A 17,395-nucleotide genomic window follows, 5' to 3' on the forward strand; every position below is an offset into this window, starting at 1 on the left:
CAAGTGTAACATTTGAAGGTTGTTTGCTAACATATATAGAGTTAAGTAACTTGACTTTTGCTTTGTTTCTCCTTTTGGGTGTGTCCATATTGGTGTGAAAATAATATAATAGGAATAGGCAAATTATCTACGGCTGATGGTAAAGCCTTTGCAGATCCTGAAGTGCTTCGGAGGTTGACGTCGTCTGTTAGTTGTGCGTTGGATGAAGCTGCTGCTGCACTTACCCGGATGAGAGCTGAAAGCACAGCGAATGCAGGGCAGTCGGACAAGTAAGAACATTTTCTCTGTGATTGATATAAAAACGTTTTCTTAAAAGTAGCTAATGTTCACTGAGCTTTTATTTTGTGCATGGCATAGAAGTATATGTGAAATACTATATGTGATATCTCGTTTTTACTCACATAAAGCCCTAAAGCAATGGATTTTGTTTTTACTCTCATTTTACTCATGAAAAGCTCAAGGGAAGCAAATAACTTAATCAAGATCAAATAGCTGACAAGTGGCAAAGCTCAGACACCAGTGATGCAAGACTGACTTCTTAGCCAACATGTTATAAAAGAGCTTTTGCTTATTTAATAGATTTTGTTGTCTTTTAATGTTTTGGTGACAAAGAAATAAATGCTTTCTAATTAGTCTTGCCATTTCTAGTTCATGTGCATTGCTCTGACCATTTTATTTTATTAAAAAAAATTTTTTTTTTAATGTTTATTTCTGAGACAGAGAGAGACAGAACATGGGTGGGGGAGGGGCAGAGAGCGAGGGAGACACAGAATCAGAAGCAGGCTCCAGGCTCTGAGCTGTCAGCACAGAGCCTGATGCGGGGCTCTAACTCACAGACCGCAAAATAATGACTTCAGCCGAAGTCAGATGCTCAACCGACTGAGCCACCCAGGCGCCCCTGTTCTGACCATTTTAAATAGCAAGGTTTTAATTTATTTGTTTTATGAATGTTCAAGAAATATCATGGATCTAGTTCCCATAATTTGAATGTAAGTGAGTCCCAGGGATTTTATTTTTGTATCCCCTACAATTTCTTTTCTATAGTACTTTATAGTTACGGCTCAGTGAATATTTTGTGACTTTGCTATTTTAAGTTTTTCTGGTGATCTCACTCAATAAAAATCATACCATCTCATATATAAAACCAACTATGGATAATATATGAAAAATGGATATAAGCTTTAAGGAAGCAAATGGAAAAGAATTATTAATATGTTACATTTTTTTGATTACTCAGAGGCTTGTTTTCCTTTAATTAAAATGAAGCCATTTTATTTATTTTAGCAGTTGCCTTTAACCAGTTGAGAAAATGGGAGTATTCTTTTATATATGGGTTTATAGTGTAAAAAATAGCATTTAAGGATTGTCTTTTGGGGCACCTGGGTGGCTCAGTCATTAAGCATCTGACTTTGGCTCAGGTTGTGATCTCAGGGTTCATGAGTTTGAGTCCCATGTCAGGTGAGCTTAAGCCCCACTTTGGTGAGTCCCACTTCTCTCTGCCATCCCTCCCCAACTCTTCTCCTGGGATTCACTTTCTCTCTCTGCCCCTTGCTCACTTGTACCCACTGTCTCTCTTAAAAAAAAAAAAAAAAAAAAAAAAAAAAGGGGATTGTCTTTGTATAATAGTGGGTTTTTTTTCTTATTTCTTTTTTTTTTTTTTAAATTTTTTTTTCAACGTTTATTTATTTTTGGGACAGAGAGAGACAGAGCATGAACAGGGGAGGGTCAGAGAGAGAGGGAGACACAGAATCGGAAACAGGCTCCAGGCTCTGAGCCATCAGCCCAGAGCCTGACGCGGGGCTCAAACTCACGGACCGCGAGATCGTGACCTGGCTGAAGTCGGACACTTAACCGACTGCGCCACCCAGGCGCCCCTGTATAATAGTGTTTTTATGTAACATCTTTTAAGAGCATGAAAAAGAAGCTGTATAGTATTAACAAGAAAATTTGCTGTTTCTCTTGGCTCTGTATTCATCTTCATTGGTTTAGATTTTTGTGTTTTTATTAATTTACTGTTCTTCTCATAGATTGACCCTCTTTCTTTTGTTAACTTCAAGTTCTGTTTCTTAATTAACAGTTTTACTACCCTGTAATATTATTGATATTCTCTTTTTTTTTTTTTAATTTTTTTTTTCAACGTTTATTTATTTTTGGGACAGAGAGAGACAGAGCATGAACGGGGGAGGGGCAGAGAGAGAGGGAGACACAGAATCGGAAACAGGCTCCAGGCTCTGAGCCATCAGCCCAGAGCCCGACGCGGGGCTCGAACTCACGGACCGCGAGATTGTGACCTGGCTGAAGTCGGATGCTCAACTGACTGCGCCACCCAGGCGCCCCTTGATATTCTCTTAAATATGGTGCCTGTTTAGACTGTCAAGAAAGAAAGTTAAAAGCACCTTGAAGAGTATATTAAGGCTAGTTCAAGCAGGAAATAGAACAGAAAAATAAAAAGTCACTGATTCTTTGGCATTGAGTATATTAGAAGAACAGAGCATGTTTGTGACAATCATTTATTCAGCAAAGCTTGAGAAATATAGTGGAGTGCATTGATGTTATATGCTAGATTTTATTAGTTAAGTGTGGTGCCATATGCCGGATCTCATAAGTTTGAAATTTGAACTGTTGCTACAGTAATTCCTATAAGCTTGTTTTAAAGCTAGCATACACATATGGAAATGTCTGAATGCAAGCCTGAATGGGATAGTAGAGTAGGGTGTGGGTGCCTGAGGAAGAAAGAAAATATAAGAGTCCATGTGAAAGAGAGAAAAGATGTTCTTACACAGAAATGTCTTGTAGGAAGGATTTGTCTTACATTTGTTTAAAGGTAATAGAGAACACTGGGTCTGAGGACTGTTAGTGTCCTTTAAAATGGGAAATTATGAGACAAGGACACTAAGTGTTGTTCAAGACATTGACGTAGGTAAGGGGACAATACAGTTAACAAGTAAGTAAAATATGTAACATGGCACACGATGATGAGAACTATGGGGAAAAATTGAATGGGAAAGTGCCAGGGCAATGTTTGGGGTTGGAAGTCATGGTACATTTTTAAGAGTAGTCAAGGAGATCCTCCCTTAAAAGGTGGCATTTTAGCAAAGACCTGAAATTGGTAAGGGTGTGAGCTGTGTCTGAGAGGTCTTGCCAGAGGAACAGCAAATACAGGTATCTTAGAGTTGGAGCTTAATTAGCATTTTTTATGAAAAGCAGGAAAGCCAATCAATGTGGCTAAAGTGGAAAGAATAAGAGTGATGAATAGGTGATGAAACCAGAGAGGTAAAAAGTAGGAGTGTGAGACCCTACCACTGGACAGATCTTGTAAGTACTTTGGCTTTTAGTGTGAGATCAGAAGCCAAATGGAGGATTCTGAACAGAAGAATGCCATGATATACTTTCCTTTAAACAAGATCTCTCACTCAGGCTGCCATGTTGAAAGAGTCTGAAGGAAAACAAAGGTAACAGCAGGGAGACTGTTCAGGAGACTTTGCCATTAATCCAGGCTAAACATGATGTTCTTGAATCTGGGTGGCAGTAATAATAAAGGTATAGAAGAGAGGTTCCATGGATGACTTCAGTACCAGAAGTGACAGGACCTTGAAAAGGATGATATAAGAATTGACTTATATTTGAAATAAAGAGAATGTTAATTAAGAGCATTGGATTTAGTGTTTTTCTTCAGATGGATTTTATCCAAAAATAGAATTTTTTAGAAATGTCCATAGTTGGAATTATTTTGGGAAGTTTATAGGGCAAACACTTTACTCTCAGTCTAATTTTCTGTTGTTCCACTTTTTCTACTTTCCTTTTGCTTGAATTTAGCTTTTGCCTCGCCTGGGTATTTTTCAGATTTCGACTAAATATGATACATAAGTAAATACTTCAAAAAAGAATTTCCTTATCGTTTATTCATATTTGCTCAAAATTATATGCTTGTAACTTTCCTGTCTGATTTCCCTTTAATTGATGGAAGGATTCAAGTAGACCTTTATAATTAGTATAAGTTTTACCTGTTTCATTAAATACATTTTTATTAACTTTTATATAAGTTTTCTCATGACCAAGCAAAAAGGAAGTATAATTATTACCTGTATTTTGTTCATGTGATTTTCCATAAATTTTATGTTTTAGAATTTTGGGGTTTTTCTAGTGATAGTAAAGTGGACTTTGTACTTCAGTGCATAGCTATAAACATCTTATAATGTTGATAATTCTAATTCAGTGAATTTTATGAGTAGATTTTAGTGAACTGAGTCATTTTCAGTTTTCTGTTTCTTATGGATCATATTGAAGTGATCATTCTTGTTTAGCACGACTGTCCAGATTAACCTCAAAAACCAATACTTATGGTGTGTAATTTTTAACATTTTTATATGCTGATGTTATAATATTCTTCCCTAATAGCCGCAGTTTGGCAGAAGCCTGTTCAGAAGGAGATGTAAATGCTGTGCGAAAGTTACTCATTGAAGGGCGGAGCGTAAATGAGCACACTGAGGAAGGGGAGAGCCTCCTTTGTTTAGCTTGTTCTGCTGGATACTATGAGCTTGCACAGGTTTGTAGTATCAAAATAAAGCACATGGGCTGTTTTTGTTTTTGTTTTTTAATCTGGCCTACTTTGACAAGAAATAATAAAATAAACTCAACCATTAGGCTCATTTCAACAAATTTTTGTTAGATACATGTTGTGGTTATGGGCTCTGACTATAAATCACTAGGTAGGTGTTAACGTAAACATGTTCCCCATGTTTTGATGAATATATTGTTTTCTAATATCATTTAAACTTTTTCTTTCATAAGGTTTTGTTGGCAATGCATGCAAATGTGGAAGATAGGGGAATCAAAGGTGACATTACACCTTTAATGGCTGCTGCTAATGGAGGACATGTCAAAATTGTGAAGTTGCTGCTAGCTCATAAAGCCGATGTCAATGCACAGTCTTCAACAGGTTATTCATGTTTCTTTCAGTTTTGTTAAATATTAGCACCTTTTGGTAATAACTATGTCACATGAAAATCATCATTAGTACAGCTTTTGCAGTGCTCTAATTATGAAGTACTGCACATTTTCCTAAGTGTATGCATTAGATTTAAAGTATAGAAATATTTCGAATAAAGTTTCTCTTTTGTGTCTGAGGATGATTACTTGGTCTTTTGAGGTTCTTTTAGATTAAATTAAACACTGGCCCAGTTAGAAGGACTACCCTCTTGGAAATGGGCTATAGTTCTTCAATCCAGGTTTCCTATTTTTCAGGGAAGAAGGGAAGGGAGGATAGGGAAAACAAGAAGGATATGGAACAAAAGGCAGGTCTATCATTGTCTACTGTTACTAAATTGTGGCCTATAGAAAAAAAAAATTATGAAAACATTGTGTCCTACACAATGGACAATGGACATGACTTTAGTTTAAACTAACTTTATTTTTTTCTTCAAACTTGGGCATGGATGGATTTATATAAAACTTCTAAAAATTAAATGAAAATATATTTTGTGCATCTTCATGCAGGATTTTCAAATTTGTTAAATAATTGAAAGAATTTTTATGATCTTATAGGTTCTGGTTGGAAGGGGTTTAGAAATCATTATTTTACCCAGAAGGTTTATTTTTTCCCCCTGTAACACAGGAGATTTTTATTATCAAGAAGGAATGTTTTTGAAATTATGTAGCTTTGATCAGTTAACTGATAATTGAATTTGTAGGAAATCAAATATGTATAATTAAAAGGAACAGTATGAGATGTACCTATATATGATAAATAATTATCCTCCCAACATAAAGCTTCTGAAACATTTCTCCAATTAAGGTTACAATGAACATAACTTTTTTTTTTATATGAAAAGTTAGTTTCAGAATTGCTCAGTTCTTTGATAACTCTACAGTCGTGTTAAGTGTGTCTATTTTCCATATATATTTGACCCTGATACTAAATGGAAAGAATTGGGAGTTGATTTCAGTAAGATAAAAGGCAATGGGAAAGGAATGATATATATTTTCTAAATTTATTAAAATTATAGTCTCCCATTTCAGTTTTCTTCCTGATGCTAACTAAATTAGGATCTTTTTATTTTGATATTTTATGTTAATGTCTTTTTGTTTTTCTTAAAATAGGCAATACAGCACTTACATACGCTTGTGCTGGAGGCTATGTAGATGTTGTAAAGGTGCTCTTGGAATCCGGTGCTAGTATCGAGGACCATAATGAAAATGGTCATACTCCTCTTATGGAAGCTGGAAGTGCTGGACATGTGGAAGTAGCCAGATTGCTGCTAGAAAATGGGGCTGGCATTAATACGCATTCCAATGAATTTAAAGAGAGTGCCCTTACATTAGCTTGTTACAAAGGTACGGTATAAAACATTTTTTTAAAACAAAGTTTTTAAGTACATGAGATGGCAGTTATTTTATATAATAGAGTTTTTAAATTAAAAAGCAAATTAAGAGGTGGCAATAGAATATGGTATGTAATTAGCCTAAAAGGGTTTAAAGTGTTTCAGAGTTTAATATGTAAAATTTTAAAATATAGACTTAATATTATAAATATATGTCAATGAAAAATGACTGTTACATGATTCAGTTGTTTTATCAGAAACAGTTACTTAATTTTAATTATGCACTGTACTTTTTAATGGTTTTTGTGTCAGAATATTTTTCATGGTTCACACGAAAGAATCCTATTGACTCCAGAAGTATTTAGCCTATAAATTTAAACGAAAATACAATCAAAGTAGCTAGAATGATCCATTAATAGGAATGTTCTTAAGCTATTTCTCATGATACTAAGAAGAAAGGAGAAAAAGTGAAGAGACTAGAGGAGATTTGAGAAATGAAAAGTGGTGTGAAGAGAGTTTGAATTCTAAAGAACAATTCTAGAGTATCGTCAATACATTTCATAAAGTTAGAAGGAAGAGCTGGTTGAAAGTGAGAAAAACACGTACCCATACCTTTGTATATGTATATGTATATATGTGACTATAAAAGGGGTATGTGATATTTTAAATGATGTCAATCAACCTGAAAATATTGGTAATACAGAAACATACCCTCCTTTGAGAGGGCAAGACAATTGTCTGGAAAATGTCTTGGTCTTCAGCTAGTTAATGCTCTAGATTCTAGATTCTAAAAAAGATAACCACAGAGCCAATACTTCTCAAAGTCTACCTTTTTGACAGATAAATGGCTATTAATAAGGAACTTTTTAAAAACCAAATTTTATGTCTGCTTTCATACCATCTGCAGCTGTGTCATCTTTGTATCATAAAATAAGTGATAATCTTGACCATTAGGTGTCAAGAAACAGCACTTACAAGGCAAGGTACAGAGTTCAAGGAGGCACTTCCTCTCAATGGCTGAATCACTTCACCCACCAAGCTTGTGAGAGAACACTTCCTTAAATTTTACACCTAGGCCCTTGATTGCCTTACCCTAGTACTGGCTCTGGTGTTGTTTTGTTTCATTCTATTTTAGAGTGGCCAAGGTTGTGTAAGGTCATCTGGAAAATTTTCCTTTACAAACAATGGTTAAAATAACCCTTAAATACATACATGACTAAAATATAAGTTAAATGTGAAAATATTCTCTATCTAAAGTGCTTTTGATTGGTGTTAACAGAGCTTCAGGTAAGGATGGTTAGGAAACACAGCTGAGATCCCTTACTTCCCTAGTACTGTTTGGTAATTAGGCAGAGGCTTATGTTCATTGGGAGGAGAGGAATTAAGCCTTGGGACAGCCTCTCCAGGACAGGCTGATTGATTGGGTGGCTCTCTCCCCTTTTCACAAATACTTTTGAACCCGGAACTGGCTGTTTTTACCACTTAGTCCCAGCTGGCCAGAAGAGCTTTGAGACCGGGCTACATATAACTACTCTTCCCTCTCTCCTTTGCTTATAGCCCCACCCTGCTTTCCAAGGGGCGTCTGAGGTTGGGGCTTGCAGGCTTTAATTAGAAGCTGGATATAGAACTGAGCTGGTGGAGAACATCTCTGCTACTTACAAGGAACCATGGACCCTCTCCCTTTCCTCTAATTTTGGGTGAGGTCTTCTAGGACATAGATTGACAAGGAGAAGATGCGGAAGGGATAGAACTCAGGCTGAGACTGAACGTTGATGTGGATCTTTGGGAAGGGAGAATGACAGAGAGGAAAGGGAGGGAGGTAGGTAGCAAAAACAAAATACGGCAGATGCTAAGTTACTTATTGTAGTTAGTTTTAATTGTTTATGATTTTACCATCTGCTCCTTCCCCTTGGTCCTGATTGAGCACTGACTGCAACTCTTAACAAACAATATTGGAAAAAAATTAAGTCATTTTTCTATTGTTACTTGCATAGTGTCTGAAGTCCTTGTCTTTTTAACTACTTGTAAGATGTCTTTATTTGAACTGAAGCATATGGTTTATTTGAAACTACATAAATGTAAATACAAGGGTAAGAGTGTGTGTGTATATGTATATATTATGTACACATATATGTATGTGTGTGTGTATGATATCTAAATAAATGCGTAAGTGTAAACTAAATGGTGTGGTTTTGAAAATATTTTTTTATATATAGTTCCCAATTTACAGGCAGATTGTTCTTAAAAAGTCTGTGAGTTAGTAATTGAAACTTAAAACACATTTCCTCATAGAAATAACTTCAATTATTATTATCCCAGACAACTAATTCACAAAAGCTAATTTGTTCCATACCATAAATAAATAGAGCATGCCTCAGCTCTTAGAAAAGGTTATAGAAGGGATATTTGGGGTTTTAGATTTCAGTGACATCTTTGCTCAGTTGCATTGGGGTTGTAGTAGTGGCAACAGGGTAAAAAGTAGAAGAGCAAGAATCACTTGTGTAATTTATGTGTGACAGTTGAGGGTGGCTTGTAGCTGACTTTAGTGTTATGCTTATAAATTTATTGCTATAAGTTAAATATAACTTTTTAAAATACTGTAACTTTTTCTTACATTTTTTGGAATAATAAAATATCTTATAATAATCTTACACATTTTGGTTTAGGACACCTAGAGATGGTGCGATTTCTTTTGGAAGCAGGGGCAGATCAAGAGCATAAAACAGATGAAATGCACACTGCTCTAATGGAGGCTTGCATGGTAAGACTGGTGAAATACATACATGAAATGTATCTGTATATTTCATAAAGACAGTGTTAGCGTATGTTGGGGACCTTATTCTTGAGTTCAAAGATTTGTTTATTATAGATTTATCGTAGAACAGAACCTCAGCTATCTGAATTGTGACCAGTGTTCAGAGCCAGTTGTACAATATTAACTTCTACTAAAGATGCTTTCTGGAGCTTTACAGAACTACTTTTATTTTCCTAGTCTCCCATAACTATGCTGGTTTTACATAGTTGGGACAAAAAGCAACTATTTAAAAAATTGATCAAGGATATTAAGAAGAATATAAACCACAAGTATGCATATAATACTAAGCATAGCAAATACATCAAACCAAAAATGTAACTTCTGAAAAATTTGAAATTAGAGTGTTATTTGTGTAACATAATTCCCCCATATGAATGGTGTTTTCTGAGCTTTTAATTCCTTTTGTAAGAACTCTCTTTTTAGAGTTTGTACTTAAGAACAGGTAATAATAGTCCTCTTAAACTTTTGTATCTCAGTATATGATTTGTGGCATAGAAATGGATCAGAGTAACATTGTAGACAGATTTACGAGAAAAACATGCCAAAGATGGAAAAAGGCACCAAATGAATTTAAGTTTCTTATCTCAACTTCCCTTCAGAGAATGATTATTAAAAGGATGTTAAATTTTAATTACTAATTTTTAAAAATATTAGGTAACTAATTAAAACCTGAGTTATCTTTGTTTTCTTCATTGTCATGTGCTAATATCTCCTTTAGTAAATTATCCTTTGAAGAAACACGAGTTTTCTTTCAAGGTCTTAAGTTTCCATCTGTTAAAATTAGGATAATATCCTTCTCTCGGGTTGTTGTGAGGATTAAATGGTATAATGCATATAAAACACATCAGTAATATCCCCATGATAAGGAACTTAAAACATCCTTGTGACCACTAGATTAGAAAGTATATAGATTAAGAAATTAAAATAGAGCATTTTGTAGACCTAATCAGTACGTACTGAAAGTGTTATAAGTAGATGAAAGATATTAGTAGTGGCCCGACATTTCAAAGCTTGCTAAGAGAATGGGGTTTTAAACTGGACTTTAAAAGAAAGGTAGGAGTTGACTATATATGGAGGTAGGAAATTCTGAGCCGAAGGAAGGCAAAGTAACCATTGTAATGGGGCATTAAAGTTGTGTAACATGGCAAGCACAGAGGTAAAAATGGGTGTGATGTGTACAAAAAAAAGATGAAATGTCTGTAAGGTAATATATAGAAGGAAAATTTGTATTAGAGGTTAAAAAAAAAAAAAATTAGAGTGTCTTGGAGTTGCCAGTAGTTAGGAAAGCTGTTGGAAAGGGAGACCAGCAAAGGGGACAGAAGATAGAACTCCTTTCTCTTTTAATTTTTACTGGCATTTAAATGTTGAAAAACAAAAGGAAGTACCATCTACATATTGTGTTCCCTTTCCCCTAACACATTATTTACAATTCTCTACCTTCTCCAAAAAATACTGCCAATTTTTTTCCTGCCTAATCAAAAGTTTGCTTCTCTTGAAGGTTTCGACGAAAATTGTACTTTCCCTTTCTAAACTTTATCTAGTTAGCATTTAAGTATATACCATGAGGTGCTGATGTTATTTCATAGTAGTCTTTTGTTTCATGTACTTAATGTCTTTTTTTCCCCTAATAGTTAATAAGCTTCTTCATTGAAGGAAGGTATTATTTTTCTACATGTTTCATAGCCTCAACCTCTATTTCCCCATCTATGCCACAGAAATACAGATAGGTCTTAATTAATACTTGATTTCTCATCTGCTAAATGTAGATTTATTATTCTTATTTGATTGTCAGTAAACCTCCATTGTACAGTAATTGAGAAATCTTCATATTTTTAACAATTGTTTTTAATGGTGCTGATTTAATTTTTTTAATTGCATTGTAATTAGGATGGCCATGTTGAAGTAGCTAGGTTACTTCTTGACAGTGGTGCCCAAGTCAACATGCCTGCTGATTCATTTGAGTCACCATTGACTTTGGCTGCATGTGGTGGGCATGTGGAACTTGCGGCTTTACTTATTGAAAGAGGAGCTAGCCTGGAAGAAGTCAATGATGAAGGTTATACACCACTGATGGAGGCAGCTCGTGAAGGACATGAAGAAATGGTGGCATTACTTCTAGGCCAAGGTAACCAAACCAGTGAAAACAGTAAAGCATAAATGTGTAAAACATAACATTGTAATAGTACAAAACTGGGTTTCTGTATTTTCTCTTTCTAGTCGATATATAACAAGATGTCACAAAAACAACGTATTTGCTTTGAAAATAGCTGCCATACTGTGCTAAACAAAATCAAATAGACTGCTTTAATATAGAACTTTTCAGGCATCATGTGCTTTGTGAATATAAGCAGAGAACTGGGGGTGAGGTAGGGGTGTAGATTATGTAGAGGCATATATGAGATTTGACATTTCTCAAAGTGGTATATTGAGAGAATTTCTCTTGGGGCAGGATACCTATTAATAAATATTTGATATATCTAGGGTTTCATGGGACACAGTATGGGAAATCCTACCATAAGGATGAACTTGAGGAGAACGTAAGAATGTATTTATAAGAAGCTGTAAAAGAATCGGCACACAGTAGACTTTTCTTTTGAGAAAAGTGAAATGGTTACTTTGCGGTATTAAGCCATATTCAGTTTAGAAGTAATCTCCTATCTCTCTATATATTTGTAGCCAAGTTTTATATCTCTTTTAGTAGTAAGGTTTTTGTTTGGACAAATTTAAGAGGAGTGGAACATTAAAAAAAGCATATTGGCTATAACTTTAAAAGCAGAGGTATTGTAGCACACTTCTTAGGTTTGAATCACAAGTTTCTAACCTTCTGTGCCTGAATTTAGCCTGAATTTAGTCTTCTGTAGGGTTGCTGTGAAAGTTTATATATCTATATCTGTAGATATAGATATATAGGCACACTTATGTGCCTTCTGGCTGAATAAATCTTACTCCAGCTGTGTGCATCAAATGTAGACTCGTGGATGTATTTTTAATAACTTTTTCTTTATTTGTACTGCCTCTCAGTAGGGGAGAAGCACTATATTTAGCAAAATAATATAAATGTTTATTTTTGAAGTATAGTTTATTAGGAAACAATCATCTTTTGCTTATCTCTGGAATTAGTGAGTTCCTTAAAATAATTAGAATTTTCATTCTAGGAGCAAATATCAATGCACAGACAGAAGAAACTCAAGAAACTGCCTTGACTCTGGCTTGCTGTGGAGGCTTTCTGGAAGTGGCAGACTTTCTAATAAAGGCAGGAGCTGATATAGAACTAGGGTGTTCTACCCCTTTAATGGAAGCTGCTCAAGAGGGTCATTTGGAGTTAGTTAAATACTTATTAGCTGCAGGTAGGCATTTTTGCATTTGGAAAGAGTTTTTTACATGATTTATCCAAGTAAAAATGTTATAATGCAAGTAACTTTTTTCTGATGTTATGATACACTGATTGTGTGTTTAAAAATGTAAAAAGTTGTGGTAACTTTATAACTAATTTACCTTATTACCGTTTGAAGTATCTGTAGCTTTAATTTCAAGCAATAATCTATTTCTGATTTTTTTATTTTTTGCTTTTAAAGATGCTGACAGTCTTCTTTATTTCTAGAAATGGATGACTATTTTGTCTAATTTGAAGACATATGGCTTATTTAGAAATTTCTGTGTCCATCATTTATGTCTTACAATTCTTTTATTAAGTCTCTGTATTGTTTAATACTACTATAGGAGCTAACGTTCATGCAACAACAGCAACAGGGGATACAGCACTAACATATGCCTGTGAGAATGGTCATACCGATGTAGCAGATGTCCTACTTCAAGCAGGAGCAGATCTGGTAAACTGTCACTTTTTAAATCCTAATACTTAAAACCAAGACAAATTAATTAAAAGTTCAGTGGAGATTACAGATAAAAGGTATTTCTTTTAATTTTCTGTTGGCCTTTTTGCTATTTTTTCTCTCATTTGGTCATTGTTTTTTCCTACACTCTTTGGTGTCTGTTTTTTTTTTTTTCTTGTTAGTGGGGTCATACAGTCTATTTCCCCTTGTCCCCCATAAAAGGGAAATTTTGTATTAGATACATTAATACAAAGTTTTTCTTAGGTACTTAGCTATTTTTAGAATATAAGTATTTAATACTCCTCAACTTACAACTTAGAAGGATGAAATACTGAGTTTATTGTAGGGTGGATTATGAAGAGATGTCACAGCAAAAGTACAGACAATAAAGAAGCTCAGAAGATGTAAAGACGTCATCTGAGATATTACATTAAGGTTTAGAAAGGTGGATATGGTGATGTGACAAAAGAGATATTCCTGTTGGAAAAAATAGTGTGAGGACAGCCTGACGGGGAAGGAAAAGCAAACGTGTGTGGGGAAAATAGTCTTCCAGTTTCACGTGTGAGGAAGTAGAAGTGAGACATGAAAAGGTAGTTAAAACTTAAGTACCCATATGTTCATGGGGCTGAGATTAACAAGCAAGTGTGTGTTCTTGTAGAAGTTCATAGTTTATGACAAAAATTCACAGGCAAGCAGAAACAGACTCCTCCATTAACTAGTTTTGCCAACTTTAACTTCTCTTTCCTCATTTATGGAAGGAGAAGAGTGGAACTGGATTACTATTGTGGTCTCTTTCAGTTCTGTGTATGTTAGTACAGCTCTTGAAGCCCTTATGGCACATATTATACTCTAGTTAGTTGTGTGCCTATTTCTTCAAGATTAGATTTTGAGCTTTCCAGTGTTTACCACAGTGACTGTGAAACATACAGCAATGTATCTTGCTTAGTTAATTGCAATTCAAACAACTTAGTGTGTGGCTTAAGAGAAGACTCAAAAGTTGTTCATCAGATGTGAGTGTTAAAAAATATATATATTGTATGTATTATAACCCAAATCTTTATATTTTAAAATATAACTTGGAAAATTTCTCCAAGTGTTCTCATTACCCAGCAATAAGAAGAAGGCAATAGATTCTCCATTTTTTGAGACCCAGAAATCTCTAGTAAGACGTTGTAATTGGTGGTTTTTGAGATATTAAGTCACTAGCCTTGTTGTTTTCATATAAGATAATGTGGTTTTAATGGGAGGTCCATAAAGAAAGGGAATGATGTACTTGCAGAAATTCATACAGGTAGGATGCAAGGTTACAAAAAGAAAATCACTTGGAGTAGATGGGGATAATGCTGATTGGAGAAGGATGTGCTAGAGTGCCATTCACTGGTCAAGTTCCACAGTCCTTTTGGTAGAGAGAGAGAGAAGGAAAAATTACCCAGATGGATTTAGTTGAAGGTGTCACAATCACATGAATATAATTTCAGTTCTTAAATTACATCTGTAGAACATGTTTCTAATTTGAGTTTTAAATTTAAAAATGTATTCCTTAAATTTATTTCATTTCAAAGCATGATATTTAATATCTTTAGACTTAGAAATTAGTCCAGTTCTTTTCCTTTTTATTTTCATGAAAAAGAATAACTGTACACTAGCAATTAAATATCAATTAAGTCTGTGTTTTTACATAGGAACATGAATCTGAAGGTGGAAGGACTCCTTTAATGAAAGCTGCAAGAGCTGGTCATGTTTGTACTGTTCAGTTCTTAATTAGTAAAGGTAGGTTTGGGTAAGCAGTAGTTTTTTTTTTCCCCAAAGGTGTCTATTCCCTGCCCTTGGATATTTAGAGATTGAGAGGTAAAGGACAATTTTTGGGTATGACTGGTGGAGGGATGCTACTGAGATTTTGTGAGTGGGTGGTTGATAAATATCCTCAATGCATAGAGCATCTCCAAACAGTTCCATAGTCCCAAACTATGAAGGATTGTCATACTGAGTACCATCCTTGTGAAGGAACACTTACATAAAGAAAAATTTCTGTATGTAAAATTTTGAGGGTTTAGGTAACTTAAAGTCTGTTCTGTTTATGTAATAATGTATCCTGAAACCTGGATTCTTATGCCACTGAATTACTTTAAGGCAAGTCACTTTTCTACTCTACATATCCTTGGGCCTAAGTTTCCTTCTTTGTAAAATATAGAGAAATGGTCATAAATACGGTATAAAAAGTATTCAAAACTGAAATGTGATAAAAACCAAAATGCATGGAAGATTTTCATCTATGGTCAGTAATTCTACTTTGAATATCAAAAACCATTTTAAATGACTAACGTATCATATTATTACTTCCTTTAAATTATTTGTGAGGTGTTTACTGTGTAAGTTCAAGTTGAAATAGTGTTGTATGCAGAATTCATCATACTTTTTTTTTTTTTAATGTTTATTTATTTATTTTTGAGAGGAGAGCATACACACACTTGTGTGACAGGGGCAGGGGCAAAGAGAAAGGGAGACAGAGAATCCCAAGCAGGCTCCATGCTGTCAGCACAGAGCCCTATGCAGGGATTGATGCCACGAAACCTGAGATCATGAACTGAGCCAAAAGTAAGAGGCAGATGCTTAACTGACTGAACCACCCAGGCGCCCCACAGATTTCATCATATCCTTAAGTATAGGATATGAAAGATTTTACTGTTGATTCAACATTGATAAAAGAAAGACTATACAAGCCATGTACAATTAAAATGGCAATATATACCATTTCCTTCTTAGCAAAAATACTAAAGAAATCTCAAGTTTGTAATTGTTAATAATAGCAAAAGAAACTAAGTCAGAAATAAGTTACTGGTCAAATTACTTTAGGCAATTTGAACACTTATTTGTGATGTATATTTATGCCATAGTATTTTCAAGAATGGAATTATTTATATAATCACAATCCTCTCTCTTTGATAAATTTTAATTAATCAGATTCCATTTTCTTTCTGCTATTTTATATCCATTTCCTGCATTGCCTAGCACACTGTCTAAATCAGAGATGAATTCATATTGGAGGGGCAGTGTACCTGTTTTCATGCTCAGATATTTCCCAGTGAAAGAAGCCAGTAGTACTATTACTTTCTGTTCCCTGGTAATTCTCCACATACCTAGAGAAGGACTTAAAATGTAGATAAAATTTTGTTTTACTTTTTTAAAACTAATTACATTAGGAGTAATATATACATTTATTTTTATCTTCTACCAGTGCATACTAAAATATTCACGGATGAAATTATGTCATGTTTGTCTGGGATTTGCTTTAGAGTAATTCAAGATGGGAGAGGAGAATTGATAATGGGTTTATGTGAAATGAGATTGGCTGTGTGTTTATAATCATTGAAGCTGGGTAATGGGTATATGGATATTCATTATGCTATTCTCTCTATTCTTTATGATTTTGAAATTTACCATAATTTAAGAAACCTCAATCTCCTAACATGATTTTCCATGTCTTGTCTGTTTTAGGAGCGAATGTGAATAGAACCACAGCTAATAATGACCATACTGTACTGTCCCTGGCTTGTGCAGGGGGTCATCTGGCAGTGGTGGAACTACTTTTGGCTCATGGGGCAGATCCTACTCATCGTTTAAAAGTATGTAACTCAAATGTTTCGGGTAGCATTGTGAATTAATTCTTCACTCTTGAACATTAGAAAATATCATCTACCAGTTCGATTTATAATGGCATTCTAAACATATTCATTTTCTTCTGTTTTATTAGAGGAAAGTGTTCTTTACTAAACCTAAGATTTGAATTGCTAGGGGCTGTTAGCTTTATCATCCTTAATGGTTCTATAAGTTAACTTATTTTTTTTTTAATTTTTCCCTTTCTGTGTCCACTCTTAGGATGGCTCAACTATGTTGATAGAAGCAGCAAAAGGTGGCCATACGAGTGTTGTTTGCTATCTTTTGGACTATCCTAATAATTTGCTTTCGGCCCCTCCACCAGATGTCACTCAGTTAACCCCCCCATCCCACGATTTAAACAGGGTAAGATTCAAAACGAAAACATTTTATATCATATCTTCTTTATCCTCTTTTGTCTCATAGTTTCAGTTTAAACAGATCTGACTATACTTTGTTATAATATGTAGTTCTCTTTATAGGTATGCAGTTGAAATGGTTAATGATATAATCTGGTTTAATATTCAGACTGTAGATTGATGTGATTTTGCTTTGTTTTCTTACTATGGCAAGAATAACCATTTGAATTCAAAGTGCATTAAAAAAGCGTTGTGGAGAATAATTTGGCAACAACATATTTTAAGTAAATATATCAGTGTCTGAGATTAATACCATATTACAAATATTTTGAAGAAGTCTTTATAACTTATTCTTAAAGCATGTTATTTAATGGAGTGTGTAGGAAAAGCAGAGATATAATCAGTTTCCTTTGT

General features: G+C 34.5%; 1 protein-coding gene across 1 annotated transcript in view; it reads left to right on the plus strand.

Annotated features, from left to right (window-relative positions):
• Positions 1-17,395, plus strand: part of ANKRD17 (ankyrin repeat domain 17) — a 164,936-nt gene that overhangs the window by 87,940 nt on the left and 59,601 nt on the right. The window contains 11 exon segments of the mRNA XM_045056229.1: positions 113-269; positions 4,399-4,546; positions 4,792-4,939; positions 6,100-6,333; positions 8,987-9,081; positions 11,023-11,260; positions 12,291-12,482; positions 12,856-12,965; positions 14,651-14,738; positions 16,464-16,591; positions 16,845-16,988. Of these exon segments, the coding sequence (XP_044912164.1) occupies positions 113-269; positions 4,399-4,546; positions 4,792-4,939; positions 6,100-6,333; positions 8,987-9,081; positions 11,023-11,260; positions 12,291-12,482; positions 12,856-12,965; positions 14,651-14,738; positions 16,464-16,591; positions 16,845-16,988 (1,682 nt within the window).

Source organism: Felis catus, chromosome B1, assembly GCF_018350175.1.
Source record: "Felis catus isolate Fca126 chromosome B1, F.catus_Fca126_mat1.0, whole genome shotgun sequence".
NCBI classification, from domain to species: Eukaryota; Metazoa; Chordata; class Mammalia; order Carnivora; family Felidae; genus Felis; species Felis catus.